Raw genomic sequence first — 14,520 nt, 5'->3', positions numbered from 1 at the left:
CAGCAGCAGAGCCTGAAGGCAGGCTACTGTTCATGTACGATTTTCTCTGTGTTGACAAGCTGCTGATTAAGAGTATTTTCTGCTATAAGCTGGATGAGGGATAACTAATTGTAGTTCATCATTTAAGTTGTCCATTTGTTGTTGGTTGAGCACATTAGGCTGGTACATAACATAAATACAGATGTCAAAATATGACAAAAATGGTCTTCAGTTTACTACTTAATCTCAAGACTATCAGGTCCATCAGTAATCTGAGTTTTCACACTTCTGTTCCAAACACACTGACTACTTTTTCTGATCACTGGAGGTTGGATAATATCCTTCAATACTTTTCAGATTATCTGATACTTCATTTGTGGAAGACTTGTTTAGAAAAATTTATACCTGAAATTCTTTTTGCAACTTTATTCCTATGTTTTCTTGCAGCTAGTCAAGAGAAGGGCTCAGTGCACACAATGATACTGTAAATCAGAATCTGCATGGAAACACTGATATAACCAAAATCATGTAAATGAAAATAACCCTGGGCAACACTCTTTCTCTGAGTTTTCATTAAAAAAATAAATTAAAAAATTCCATTATAGTGTTAATATTTGTGTTATCTACAGCATTGTTTCTTTAACTTTGGCAGCTGTTAGGTTATGCAGTTACATATGGATTCTGCTTTGGTTTTTGTTCCTGTTACTGAAGCTGCCATTTCAAAATATAGTTTTGTGAACCAAGGCAACCACAAATTTGGCCACAGAAGTGAGAGTAGTAGTGGAATGATTGTTTTCCCAATAAACAAAGCAAGTTTCTTTACAGTTTGGGGTATTTTCTATCTTCATTTTTTTATCATTGCTCAACATCAAGTTCTTTATCTCAGTGACACCCTGGAATGCTTTGAGCTGTCATCAGAGCAACTGTGTCCATTTCCTTCTCTGTTTCAGAGAAATGATAAATAATAATCCCAAGCCCTTGTCCATAAAACACCTTCTGCATGTATAAATTTAGGGTTACTATCCACAGCTTCATCTTCCTTCACTCTCTTTACCCACAACACTTTGCAGGTCTATCAGGAGGGAACATCTTGATGCTGCTAAAGGAGCAGAAAAAAAGCAGATGGAGTAGGGAGGAGAATCTACTCTTACTGTCAGCTGCACTTCTTAGTAATCTGACATAAGACATCTTTAACTATTCCCAGGCTGGATTATTTCAGATTTTGGAGAAGTTTAACACAATCTAATACCAGCTATGGAGAAATGCTTGTTTGTTCCTTGTCTTTCTCTTAAGTCATATAATTGTAGTCTTTTTCCAGATTGCATGCATCATTACTACAAGACTAAAACCCATATACTCTACTGTTGATCTTGCCTTTAAAAAAGGTTAAAGGGCAAATATTTTATTTGAATGAATGTGTTTGAACTAATCTTTCTATCCAAGTCTCTGGCTTGCATATCAAGTGAAAATGAGGACTTTGCATGACTGTGCAAATCAGAAGGGGAAGTACAACTCTTTCAGGAGTTTACTTTATTCATGGAGCACAGCTATGTTATTAACGGTCCAATTGTGTAATATCCTCACACGTATAATTCAGGCACATCGCTTTTCTCTCACAACACATAACTCTTTGCTATGCTTTTTCTGTATAAAAAAATCTCAAGTAGTCTTCATAACAACAAAACTGTTGTAGTCTTTTTTTTTTCTTTTTTTCCCCATTCCTTCCTCAAAACCCAGCTATTCTTTAGTGTCTGCCATAGACTTCTGGTTGACAGTTGGGAAGCAGACATCTATCTAAGCAGACCTATCCCAAGCACCTCAAGAAACAGTTTCTATTGTGGTAGTTTGGTAGTTTTATACAACCCAAGACTTACACAGATTCTCTATATGTTACATATAGAGAGACAGATATTGTACATACATGTAGAGAGATATGTTTATGTATGTTATATAGCCATAACAGAAACAATGAATTACAGTTCTTTATTTCACTAACTTGGACGAATACTACCTAGGTATCTACAACCACCTCCATTGCAAAACCATGCTTGGAACACCTCATTTGTCACATCCAGTCTTACTGCTACATTGAAATCCAGAAAATTCAGTCATGTTCTGAAGTTCAGGCAAGCTCAAGGAGGTTATATCTTCCTTACAGCGAAGTAAATAACAAGTAAGTCAGTTGAGGTTGAAGAAGTCACAATATAGGAGAGCATAAACCAGTTCTATTAAATTAAAACATGTTTCTGTACATTTACTCTAACCATCATATTTAGTAATTAAACTTTTCTAGTGCAGAAAATTGTACTCTATTTGTGCAAAAGAGTCCTCACTCACTTTTTTATTGATATAATATGGGTCCAAGTCTTCCAAAGGTTCAGACACCATTCCTGGAGGTATGTCACCGTAAATAAATGGCAGAGTCTTTCCTGCCTCCAAGTCACTGTTTGGTTTTGGACCATTTTCATCATCATCATCTGTATGTTCTTGCTTGGGTTTTTTAGCTTTTTCTTCTGCAGAACGCTTTTCAATAGCTGCGAGAGAATCTCTAGTAAAGTAGCGGAAGCTTTCAGGTCCTGGTGGTGCCAGCAGTGCCTGTGCCATGTTTTCATCCTGCAAATTTAATTACTTTTAGCCTCTTGCATAAGAATGACCTATAAAAGAAAATCAGATAATTTAGGAAAACTAGGTTGTTCAACAAACCAACATTTCCACAGAAACCCTTCCCAGGCCTGAAACTGGAGCAGCATATTTCAAAGCTGAATGAAAGTTAAAAGCAACTGCTCAGAATTTATTTGGATATTTTAAAAATTATTTTTCAGCTTTATCCTACTTGTCTAGAAAAAGACAGTACTTCTGCTTAGAATCACTGCTTTGCCTGCGTCCTAAGACTCTCAGAGCAAAATACTGACACAAGTGTTTTAACAGTGCATCTTCTCTTAACAGCAAGTATAAATACATAGTTTATGAAGCCTTCTTTAAAACTGTAAACCTATTATTTACTAATTCATACATTTTAATTTCTTTTTTTTGTTGTTTGGGTTTTTTTCAAGTATCAATAATCCAACTTTATGGACATCAGTACTTCTATTAAATTTATGTATGACTAATGCTGTTTAAATGACAGCAACTGAATTTTGGGAGGAAGAAACATAATTCTTACTGACAGTTCACTGTGCTGACAGTTAATGTTAGATACTGAAGAAGGTTAGGTTGCATTTATTGACTGGGAGCTGTGAATCAAAACCACAGACCTTTTAAGTAAAAGGAAACAGGATATACAGTCAAAACTATGTGGTAAAAAAAATGCTACTCCTGATTTTATTGCAAAGCAAATGTTGTAATAGTATTCCAGACTAAAAGTATTCTGAAATATAAGTCTCTGGTTCCCTATGAATGTCTTTAGTGCCAGTGCTACCTGCTTTTTCCTGCTCTCTGCACCAAACTCTCCTCTGTACAACAGGTCTCTTTAACAAAGCCTTATGGCAAATAATCTGCAAACAATATTCTTTTCTCTTTTCCAAGTCCTGCAGCAGGACCAGTTGCTTAAATGGATGCAATGTACAGCATAGTGGAGAGGTTTGAATGGCTGGAGGGAAGGAATGGCAGAAGGAAGTGTGACAGAGCACTGGAATAGAGTGCCCAGAGAGGTTGTGGAGCCTCCTTCACTGGAGACATTAAAAAACAGCCTGACTGCATTCCTATATGACCTGTTCTGTGTGATCTTGCTCTGGCAGAGGGGTTGGACCGGATGATCTTTCAAGGTCCCTTCCAACCCCTAACACTGATTCTGTGATTCTGCAATCAGGTTAAGGAGAAGCATCACCAAGTAAGGAATGATAGTCATATTTGATGTCTGTTTTGCAGAAGTTTATGACATAGTGCATTAATAGTTTTAACTATGAAAATATTTTTTTAAGAGTGAGTTTCAGTGCCTGAAATGACTTCTAATTGTGTTTCTGTTCTTGAAGCCAAATACCCTTCCCTATGTTACCTCATGGATGTGCAACATCTGTATTCTGTGGCTGCCAGGATTTGAGATAAAATATTGTATTCCCTTGCATTCATTCAATAGTCTTTCTCTTAAATTTTCTTGCCTGTCTGATGAGTAGTTTGTAGAAGTGACACTCATACATAAAGTGTAGTGCAGTAATGACCATAGGAAATCATAGATTCCTTTTCAAATAACTCCCCAAAAATAAAATCCCATATGAAGGTAAAGGAGAATGTTAAATAATGCTTGAAAAGTCTACAATAGAAACCTGAAATGAAATTGCATATTTCTACACCAGTCCAATGATGTGGTGGCTACATCCATACTGGAGTGGGTTCACAGCATAGCATCAGTGTGCATGACAAGTGCTGAGATCACTGAAACAGTGTGTCAGTAAGATTATAGCACCAAACATCTAAGTAACACAAGACCAGAACTGAGGTACCTGACCATAATTTAATAAAAAAAATATACTATAATGTAGACATGGAGAAAGTTTTTCTCAAGAAGAGTCTGGAGAACCATGAGTTAATGTAATCTGTAGAATCACAAAGGTCATGGAGGGGCTGGAGGTACATATGCAGTACAAATCAGAAAATTAAGTCAGCCAGAGTCTCCAGCAGGCAACCTTATCACACATTGCCATACTGAAACTTCTGCTACTGATTTTTAGTTTGTGCAAGATGGAAGGCTTTGCTGATAGCTAATTTTATTCATGCAACTCCCAATTAGAACGATCCTAAACTCAAAATTGCCTTTTATTTGAGAATTAAAAGCATGCACATTCTCGGGATACAGTCCACAATCCTTTGATTATTGTTTTTTCCCATCCAGGATTAATAAACTAAGATGATGTTTAAGGTTTCCCTTTGGTCTTTCTGAATTGTTGATTCCTCTTTTTATAAGTCTATGATTCATGTTGTTGACCTAGGTGCCTTTTCTGTGAAACTAGTTTTAAAAGGTGTACCTTCCTAGATTCCTTAGTGGATCTGTCTTCATTATATATCTCAGTGCATTTGATTAGGCTGCTTTTCATCGATTAACAGCTAACACAAATGTTACAACAAAATACATTATCCTCACAAAAATACACAAATGGACCAATGAATGACTAGGGAAAGTAATATTAGAAGGCTTGGGTTTTCACTGTATTTGTCAGTCATAAGACATGCTTTAAAAAAAGTTGTCTTGATTAGTCAGAAACATTATCTCAGTCCTGCCTCCATGATTGTCTACTGCAGTTATATGTTTCCTGGATGCTGCTATTGCACAAGAAGTTTTTTTCCTATACTAAACATACCCCAAATGTTTTCATTCATATTTCAGACTTTAATAGAAGAACACGCAACTATGTATTTGATTACTGTTGCTATGCACGCAGTAGTTTAATAGAACAATGAAACAGGGCACTGAGTCCTGAACGAGCTCTTAGCAATCCTCCAAGTATGTACCACTCATTTGTAAATGACAGCTTCCCTCTTCTTCCTTCACTGGTTTTAAAATTACTTGTTATCTCATAACTAAACTTTCAGGACATGAATAATACTGAACCAAATTCAGACAATGATTTCTGTGTATCTAATCATTTCAGAATAGCATTCATTAAAACACAATCTTTAAAGAAATAGTCTCAAAAATACATGTGGTCCAGGCCCCTCAGTACCTGATACTGCTCAGCACAAAGAATTTCAAGTATTTGAAATAAAATTTGGCCTAGACACCATACATATCATGGTATACAATTCATAAGAAAAAATAATCCCCAATTTGGCTTTTGCCAAATAAATCCACTTAGTTGTATTTGAGCACTCCATTCCATAAATCCTTATCCATTTTTTTCTTCAGTCCCTACTGAAGGGACTTCTTTAAATAATAAGACTGAGCAACAAACACTATACATATGCTGTTAATTTCATGCGTATTTCAGTTAATCAGATTATGCCTATGGACTACTTCTTAAATTCTACTTCTGAATATAATTATTTTCTTACACAGAAGATGACTCAGAAAGTAAGTAAAATATCTATGCTAACAATGTCAAATTTATTTTTGTATGTCTCTCAAAAAGCCAGTAGAAATGGCCTGCAGGTTTCTGGTTTTATGATATCTCAAATCAGGCAAATGGTAAAAGTGAAAACGTCAGTGTAAGAATGAGGCAGATACTATGATTATTCATATCATTAGGTTATCTTGCAGGTTATTTGCATTCTGCATGAAACTGTATGTATATTCTTCAGCATTTTCAAGGTGGAGGAATATCCAGCCTCGCAGTGTTTCTTAGGGAACGCGCTGTTTTGCTCTTAGAGCACTGGCATTAGAATTGTTTTCCTGCTAAATCCTTGAAAAAGCTGACTACTGAGATTTTCACTCCATTCAAACTGAAACACTGGCACACAAACATGCATTTGATTAGGGCTGGAATAAATGCAAGGATAGCAAATGGAATCTGTAAAATGACCAACTATCATAATTTTCTTATGCTAATCTTTTATTCAAGAGGCTGTAATTTGGGAATAGTATCTTTCCCTGTGCTAAGCACAGCAATGATCTTACAGATGCTAAAACCTGGATTAAAACCTACTGGAAATCTTTAATGTTAATAAGACTTACATTAGACCTTATAAAAGGTCAGACTGCCATGGTAGAAGAGAGAGAAACAGCAGGGCTAGTGGCACCACTTCAGCATCAGGTAGGGATTATTTTCTGCAGCCTTAGAAGTAACAAGTGTAGCAGTTCCGTATGGATGTCTTCAGAAAATTAACTCAAACTACCACTGTCCTCAGGAGGTAAGCAGTGTGCAGAGAGTGTATGCAGGAAGAGTCTGAACAAATGAGTCATCTTAACTCCCTCTTCCAGTACTTGGGAAGTTGTTTTGCAAAATTCAGTGATTGTTTTTCTGCAAGAGAAGATAAGTTTTGTTTAAGTTCCTACACTCTGGCCGAATTCTAAATGGAGTAATGCAATTGGGTAATCCTAAAAACAAAAGGATGGGTAAATACTAGTTTATTGTGAAGACCTACACTGAAATATTTTTATTGAAACTTCTCATGCCATTGTGCAGGTGCTGATTTCACAAACAAAAAACTATCCCTAATCTGCTGAAGTGCATTGAAGTAATTCTTCACACTTATAGATTACTCCTTTTTGCATAATAGACATTTGCGCCATTCCTGGAAGTGTGCAAGGCTAGGTAGAATGAAGCATTGAACAACCTGGCCTAGTGAAAGTGTCGTATCCATGGCAGGGGAGTTAAAAATAGATGATCTTTAAAGTCTCTCCCAACCCAAATTGTTCACTTTTTACAGCTTTAAAAATATTGGAGTAAGAAACAGACCTCCAAAAAGAAAAAAAAAAAAAAAAGGCATCCCAAAACATCACTGCTGTAATTCAAAGAGATAAATGCAATGCAGGGCGGAGTTCTTCAGATAGCCAAGGAGATAATGTAGAGATGCAACAAGAAAGGCCAAGGCCCTCTTGGAACTGAGTCTTGCCAGGGAGGTGAAAGAAAACAAGAGCTTTTTCAAATACATCAATGACAAAAGGAAGAGCAGGCAAACGGTGGGCCCACTACTGAATGACATGGAAGATAGGATAACTGATGATGTAGAGACAGCAGAGCTGATGAATGCCTTCTTTCTCTCAGTCTTTACTCCCAAGACCAGCCCTCAGGAACCTCAGTCTCTGGAAGCAAGGGAGCAGAACTGGAGGGAAGAAGACAATCCACTGATCAGTCAGGACCATGTTAGAGATCTCTTGTACCAACTGAAGACACACAAATCCATGGGCCCCAATGGGGCACACCCACGAGTGCTGAGAGAGCTGGCTGATACTGATGCTGAGCCTCTCTTCATGATTTTTGAAGTGTCATTGAGAACAGGAGAGATGCCTGATGACTGGAAGAAAGCAAATGTCACTCCAGTCTTCAAAAAAGGCAAGAAGGACAACCCCAGTAACTACAGCCCAGTCAGCCTCACCTCCATCCCTGGAAAAATGATGGAGCAGCTCATCCTGGAGGTCATCTCTAACCACGTGGAAGAAAACAGGGTTATCAGGAGTAGTCAACATGGATTTACCAAAGAAACATCCTGCTTGACTAATCGGATAGCCTTCTATGAAACCATGACCAAATGGGTAGATGAAGGAAGAGCAGTGGACGTCATATACCTTGACATCAGTAAGGATTTCTATACTGTCTCCCATAACATCTTCATAGAAAAGCTCAGGAAATGTTGCATAAATGGTTGGTCTGTGAGGTGGATTGAAAACTGGCTCAACAATAGAGTTCAGAGGGCTGTCACTGGTGGCACAGAGTCAACTTCAGGGCCTGTGGCCAGTGGTGTTCCCCAGGGATCAGTACTAGGTCCAGTTTTGTTCAATAATACCATTATCAGTGACCTGGATGAGGGGATTGAGAGTACCCTCAGAAAGTTTACTGATGATACAAAACTGGAAGAGGGGGTGGCTGACACCCTGTTAGGCTGTGCAGCCATCCAGCAAAATCTGGACAGGCTGAAGAGCTGGGACAGGCTGGAAAGCTGGGTGCAGGCAAAGTACATGAACTTCACTAAGGACAAGTGCAGGGGCCTGCATCTGGGGAGGAATAACAACATGCACCAGTACACCTGATGCTGAAGTGGTGCCACTAGCCCTGCTGTTTCTCTCTCTCCTACCATGGCTGTTTGACCTTTTATAAGGTCTAATGTAAGTCTTATTAACATTAAAGATTTACAGTGGGTTTTAATCCAGTTTAGCATCTGTAAGATCATTGCTGTGCTTAGCACAGAGATTTAGGTAGCGATAACTGGCTGAATATGAATTGGTAGCTCACTTTGGCTGGAACCTAATGGAAGAACAGTAAATACTAATTAATTAATACTAATGTGGTGTTTCAGGGATGCTATCTGCAACTTTATTTAATGTCCAGCAATGCCTTGCAATGTGAGAACATGTTAACTAAATGTTAAGAATTTCAAACTCAGCAAAAGAAAGTACTGTAAGAGTTTGGAAAACTGAGTAGAATAGAATTAAACACTCAAAACAAATTAGCTAGAGGCTGGAAAGCAATCACAGACCTGTATGAAAGATCTAGAAGACACTTCTTGGGAGGGTATCTTTGGATACTGCTTTCTCTCACCAAGATATTGCTAGAGATAATCCCCACTTATTTTACTATTCATGCCCATGGCTCTTTAATACTCATCTCTTTTTTCCCCTCTCTATCTCACTGCTACATTTGCTTTTTAATGAATTTGTCCAACATATGCTCTACCTAGTAAAATGGAGTAATAAAAACCAGATTGGTTGTGTAAAGAATTGAACCTAGATTCCTCAGATATGTACCTTCAAGTTGTAGAACCCTAAAAATAAATAGGTTTATGTATTTATTTATTTATAAAAATTGACCAAAACCTCTAGGAATTCTTCAAATGCAGGGCTGCCTTATCACAGAATCACAGAATGTTGGGGGTTGGAAGGGACCTCAAAAGATCGCCTAGTCCAACCCTGCTGCCAGAGCAGGATCACCTGTACCAGATACATTTTTTCTTTAACACCATAAGCTGTCTCCCTGAAGGTGAGAAAAAATTTCTACTATGAATACTTGACGTATTGGAGAAACTTGAAGGAGGTCAAATGAACACTTTGAAATATGCAATTTAAAGTGAAGAAGAAAAGTCCTTTTCTTAGCCCACCAACCTAGTTGGAATACAGTATGCAATTCCTACTTTGCAAATACTATTCATTAAATAATTTTGTTTAGGTTGGAAAAGACCTTTAAGAACATAGTCCAGCCATTATCTAACTCTGCCAAGTCTGGTGATAAACTGTGTCACTTAACACTACATCTATGCACCTTTTAAACGCTTTCAGGGATGGTGAGTCAACCACCTCCCTGGGGAGCCTATTCCAGTGTTTGATAGCCCTTTCAGTGAAAAAGTTTCTTCTAGTATCCAATTTAAACCTCCCCTGGCACAACTTGAGGTCATTTCCTCTTCCTGTCACTTTTTAATAGGGAGGAGAGCAACACAGACCTCACTATAACCTCCTTTTGGGTAAACAGCAATAAGGTCTCCCCTCATCAGTACTGACTACAGGTGTACAATCACTTCCCTGGTTTCACGTCACACCATTCCTGATTCAGACCTGGATGATGTTGGCCTTCTTGGCCACCTGGGCACACTGCTGTTTCATATTCAGATAGCTGTCAATCAACATCACCAGCTCTTTCTCTACTGGGCAGCTTTCCAGCCACTCTGCCCCAAGCCTACAGCATTGTACAGGGTTACTGTGACCCAAGTGGAGGACCCAGCATTTGGCCTTTTTGATTGCCCATCAATCCAGTCTATCCAGCTTTCTCTGTAGAGCCTTCCTACCCTCAAGCTGGCTGCCAACTGGATTTAACTCCATCCACCATCAGTCTTTGGGCCTGTCCAGCCAGCCAGTTTTTTAACCAGAGGAGCGTCCACCCATCCAAGCCCTGAGCAGTTTCTTTGTGACAATCCTATGGGAAATAGTGTCAAATGCTTTAAAAAAGTCCAGGTAAACAATATCCACAGCCTTTCCCTCATCCACTAAGTGGGTCACATGGTCACAGAAGGAAATGAGATTCATCAAGCAGTATGTGCTCTTCATAAACCCATGGTTACTAGGACTGATCACCTGGTTGCCCTGCACATGCTGTTCAGTGGCACTCAAAATTATCTGTTCCATGACCTTCCCTGGCACTGAGGTCAGGCTGACAGGTCTGTAGTTCCCTGGATCCTGCCTCCAGCCCTTTCTGTAGGTGGGCATCACATTTGCTAACCTCCAGTCAGCTGGAACCTCACAGATTAGCCATTTTCTCCTTGCACAGCCTCATGACAACTTTGTAGTCCTCTTGAACAATGTCCAGCTCTTCTGGACTTCTTGGCCCTTCAGGACTGGAATCCAAGGAACTATGTTGAACAGCATCCAGAATAGGGCAAAATCTACCCATTGGAAGTCCAAGGTGGCAGTTCTGCTGAACCATCTCTTCTCCAATAACAGAACTCTATCATTTTGTGATCACCATGCCCAAGATGGCCTCCAACCATTATATCACCTACACATCCTTCTCTGTCTCCAGTGCACCTTCCCTAGCTGGCTCTCTCACAAGCTGCATCAGGAAGTTACCCTCCACACACTCCAGGGAACAGCAAGAAGTGCTCCCGCTCTGCTGTATTGTCTTTCAGGCAGACATCAGAGAAGTTGAAGGCCATCTTATAAAGTGAAAAATTATTTCTGTGTGAGAGGAGTAGTTAGTCTTACCTTTATTTTTCTAGAAATTCCCAATCTAAGAATTTAGGCATTGAGTCATTTGGTATTATGAAAATAAAAAGGCTGTATTTCTAGCAGAAAATTCAATCGGTAAGAAAAGTTTCTCCTTACAAGCTGAAGCTTTATCAAAATGGTAGTTTCTTCAAGAATGAGGTTTCTTCAAGATTCTCTCATTCTTTGCTCCTCTGTCCAGAGCTTCTCAAAATTAATTATGACAGACAAATATAAGCCTACATATTCACATAAACACATTTTTCCAACCTAAAAGCAAAAAGATGTAGGAAAAGTAGGATGGAACACAACCCAACACAGATCAGAAGTACATTTAAGAATACTCTTTAAGTAATATGAGTTTCAAAAAAAACACATCCATGTATTCTTCTACCTGCATGCTTTACTTAAAAGAGGAAAATGGGTCTTATTGAGATTACCATGTGACTAGTGCAGACTAGTAGACATGGGATAACTGTGTCCAGGCTAACGGGAGAAGAAAGGAAAAGGGGAAAAGGGGAAAAGGGGAAAAGGGGAAAAGGGGAAAAGGGGAAAAGGGGAAAAGGGGAAAAGGGGAAAAGGGGAAAAGGGGAAAAGGGGAAAAGGGGAAAGGGATCTCTCTTTTTTAGGTGAGGCACTCCTGCCAAGCAACCCTTAATAATACTTTCCTCAAAAAACAGGGAGGATGAGCACCCACAGTAGAAATTCTGTAGATAAAATAATCTGTGTAGACACAGATTAAGTAAAAAAGATTGCAGAAGGTGAGAAAAGAGAATGTGAAGGCTTTGTATTAGACCACTGCTTGTTTTTAAGGATGCAAGAATTCCAAGTGCTGCTAAAGAAAATATATTCCAAAAAGTAGCCTAGAATTTACCTACTATTATTGCTATTAATCTAGAATTAAATTTTCCCAAAAATGTAATAAGTTGTACCACAATTAGAACTTCTGTTTAATTAATAACACAATATAAAGCAATTCTGGTGATTGCTAATAGCGAACTATGTGAGCATCCTGGTGATTTGGAGCAAGGACTGATTCAGCACATCTTAATGTGGTGAGTCACCACCAGAGGGGCTCCACTGAAGATATCTGAGAGCTGTGTCTCCAGTACTAACCTTAGGGGATCAGGACATTCATACTGCCACCATTGATACATCCAATGCATATTTTCCACTGAATGCAGCTTGCCCTGTGGCTATGAAGGGGATTTCCCCATCCCTTTGCCTGTTGGGTGCATCTGGATTTTGCTTCTGAAGTAGCACTGTGGCTGAAATGTGATCTCATGGGCAGATACAGTACAAATAATCCCAATGAGTAAGTGCTGTTGCTTGCTAGTTTCAAAATAACATGAAAGAGATACTATAGCTTCCTAATAAAACAGGAATCACTAATACTAAGCATTCATATGGCATTTACTTTTTAAAAAGGGGGTGTAACTTCTATCCAGTTAAAATATTTGACAGTTTGCTAAATGTTAAGGAATGAATCTTTAATGTGTGATGAGGAACTTACCTTTAATGTGAAAAATTTTAATAACACTAGTAGTGCAGGTAATATCAATAAATCCGTATTTTACATGAGGCAGCAAGGCAAAGAAACCTTTTTTCACATGTAGCCCTATCACTTAGTCTCCATCTCCTTAGTTATTATATCCTATATATGTTCATACTGGCTGTATTGCCAATGCATAAGAGATCACAGTATCAGGTTTGTATCTACTAATGCTATACATCATGGTAGTATAGTGGTATTAATGGTATTTACAGCAAAAACTGAAGGAAGGGGGTCAACAGAGGTGTGATCCTTTTCTCTAAAATTTATAATAGGCCTAGCCCATGTCAGAGTAATTTTAGACTGTCATCTAGCAACTTGTCACATACAGTTTTTAGTAATTTTTTTCTGTATAATGCAGATTTTTGCAATATATTTCTTAGTTTGTTCGTCTGGGATTTTGCGGGGGACAGTTTGGTTTAGTTGGGGTTTTATGTATGTTTTTGTTCTAATCTCTTTTGTTCTCACCCCAAGACTAGATCTTTGCACAGGCAGGTCCAGATCAAAATAATTTTTTTAACCACCCTGATGCAGTTTCAAACAGTAAACCATAGGCAAAATCTCAGGCCCAGTCAGAAGTTTGCAAAGTAATACACTTTTCTGTATTTTTCTAGGGGAACTTATGAAAATACACTTGCAACAGAAAATGCATTTTAGGTTCTTTTGACTCTAAAAAGAAATTACAAACTAAACTCAGAAAATTAACCCAGTCATTAAGAACCATGGAGCTGGGACATTTACTTTCCTAGGCTTACTAAGTCCCAGAAACTAATTAATAGAAAATATGAAAGAAGACGCTTTGTAAAGTGCAAGAGTAATGGATTGTATTTGGATTTTGACAGTTGTCTAGGAAACTGAAAGGAAGAAAAAACTGGAACTTCTGACTGAGAGGCTTGTACATGGTTCTAGGGTAAATGTGATTGTTAGTACACAAAGAGGAAAACATGCAGAAAGTCAGCATGAAAATAGAGTGCTTTATATCTGTGGTTTAACACAGCATATGAAAAATGTACATGGGTTTCTTCAAGGCATTCTTTCAGGCATCATGGAAGTGCCTAATAAAACTTAACCTAAGTTTGGAGTGATTTCTGAATGGATTATGAAATTACAACTTTGGTCTAGTCATGACCTGTTTGTAAGGAGCAAAGCCTGTAAGTTCTACCATTTCTTTAAGAGGTGTCCCTGTAATGTTGAAATTTAAGTATATTAATGAAATGCACTAATTGCAGGCCTGTAGCTTTAAGTAATATACACTACAGAATGATAGCTTGTGGTTATAGCAGCTACTAGAATTCCATCTCTTGTTATAACACAAACCGAAGAAAATTGATGTGTAGGAAATACAGGGCAAGTAACTTAAACTATTGCTAGTAAAAGCCACTCAGGAAGACTCCTTTAACACTCAGGTACATCTTCCTAACACAAGTTGAAATTTTTTTCTATTTCTTTTGGTCAGAACTTCTGTCTTGGGTCAGACTTCTTCATATGCACATTTTTGCTTTAATATTAGTGACAAGCTTTTTTTCAGACATTTCACCTGAATGACAGTAAACATTAGAACTGCTCTTTATCAGTTCAATCTGACCATGGACTCTTGAGCACTTTTGAGATTAACTACTTATTCCTGTCACCGACTTTATTCCACTCAGACCTAAAATGACATTATACATTGCCTTTCTGACTATAAGAGCAAGTATATTTTTACCCAACA

At 38.2% G+C, this 14,520-nt stretch overlaps 1 protein-coding gene across 4 annotated transcripts in view; it reads right to left on the bottom strand.

Annotated features, from left to right (window-relative positions):
* The window catches only part of LOC137441343 (sodium channel protein type 2 subunit alpha-like), a 75,168-nt gene that overhangs the window by 53,905 nt on the left and 6,743 nt on the right, over positions 1-14,520 (bottom strand). For 3 of the 4 annotated variants that reach the window (XM_068138734.1, XM_068138736.1, XM_068138733.1), the window contains one exon: positions 2,317-2,633. In XM_068138734.1, the coding sequence (XP_067994835.1) occupies positions 2,317-2,583 (267 nt within the window). In that variant the 5' untranslated portion in view covers positions 2,584-2,633. Of the gene's footprint in view, positions 1-2,316; positions 2,870-14,520 lie in introns of those variants that run through there. The other variant, XM_068138735.1, reaches the window with a different exon arrangement.

The sequence above is a fragment of the Melanerpes formicivorus genome, unplaced genomic scaffold (genome assembly GCF_026170545.1).
Source record: "Melanerpes formicivorus ecotype bairdi unplaced genomic scaffold, bMelFor1.0.p_v2 SCAF_5, whole genome shotgun sequence".
Lineage (NCBI taxonomy): Eukaryota > Metazoa > Chordata > Aves > Piciformes > Picidae > Melanerpes > Melanerpes formicivorus.
The sequence above is the reverse complement of the archived record's forward strand: the minus strand, read 5'-3'. Positions and strand labels throughout refer to the sequence as shown.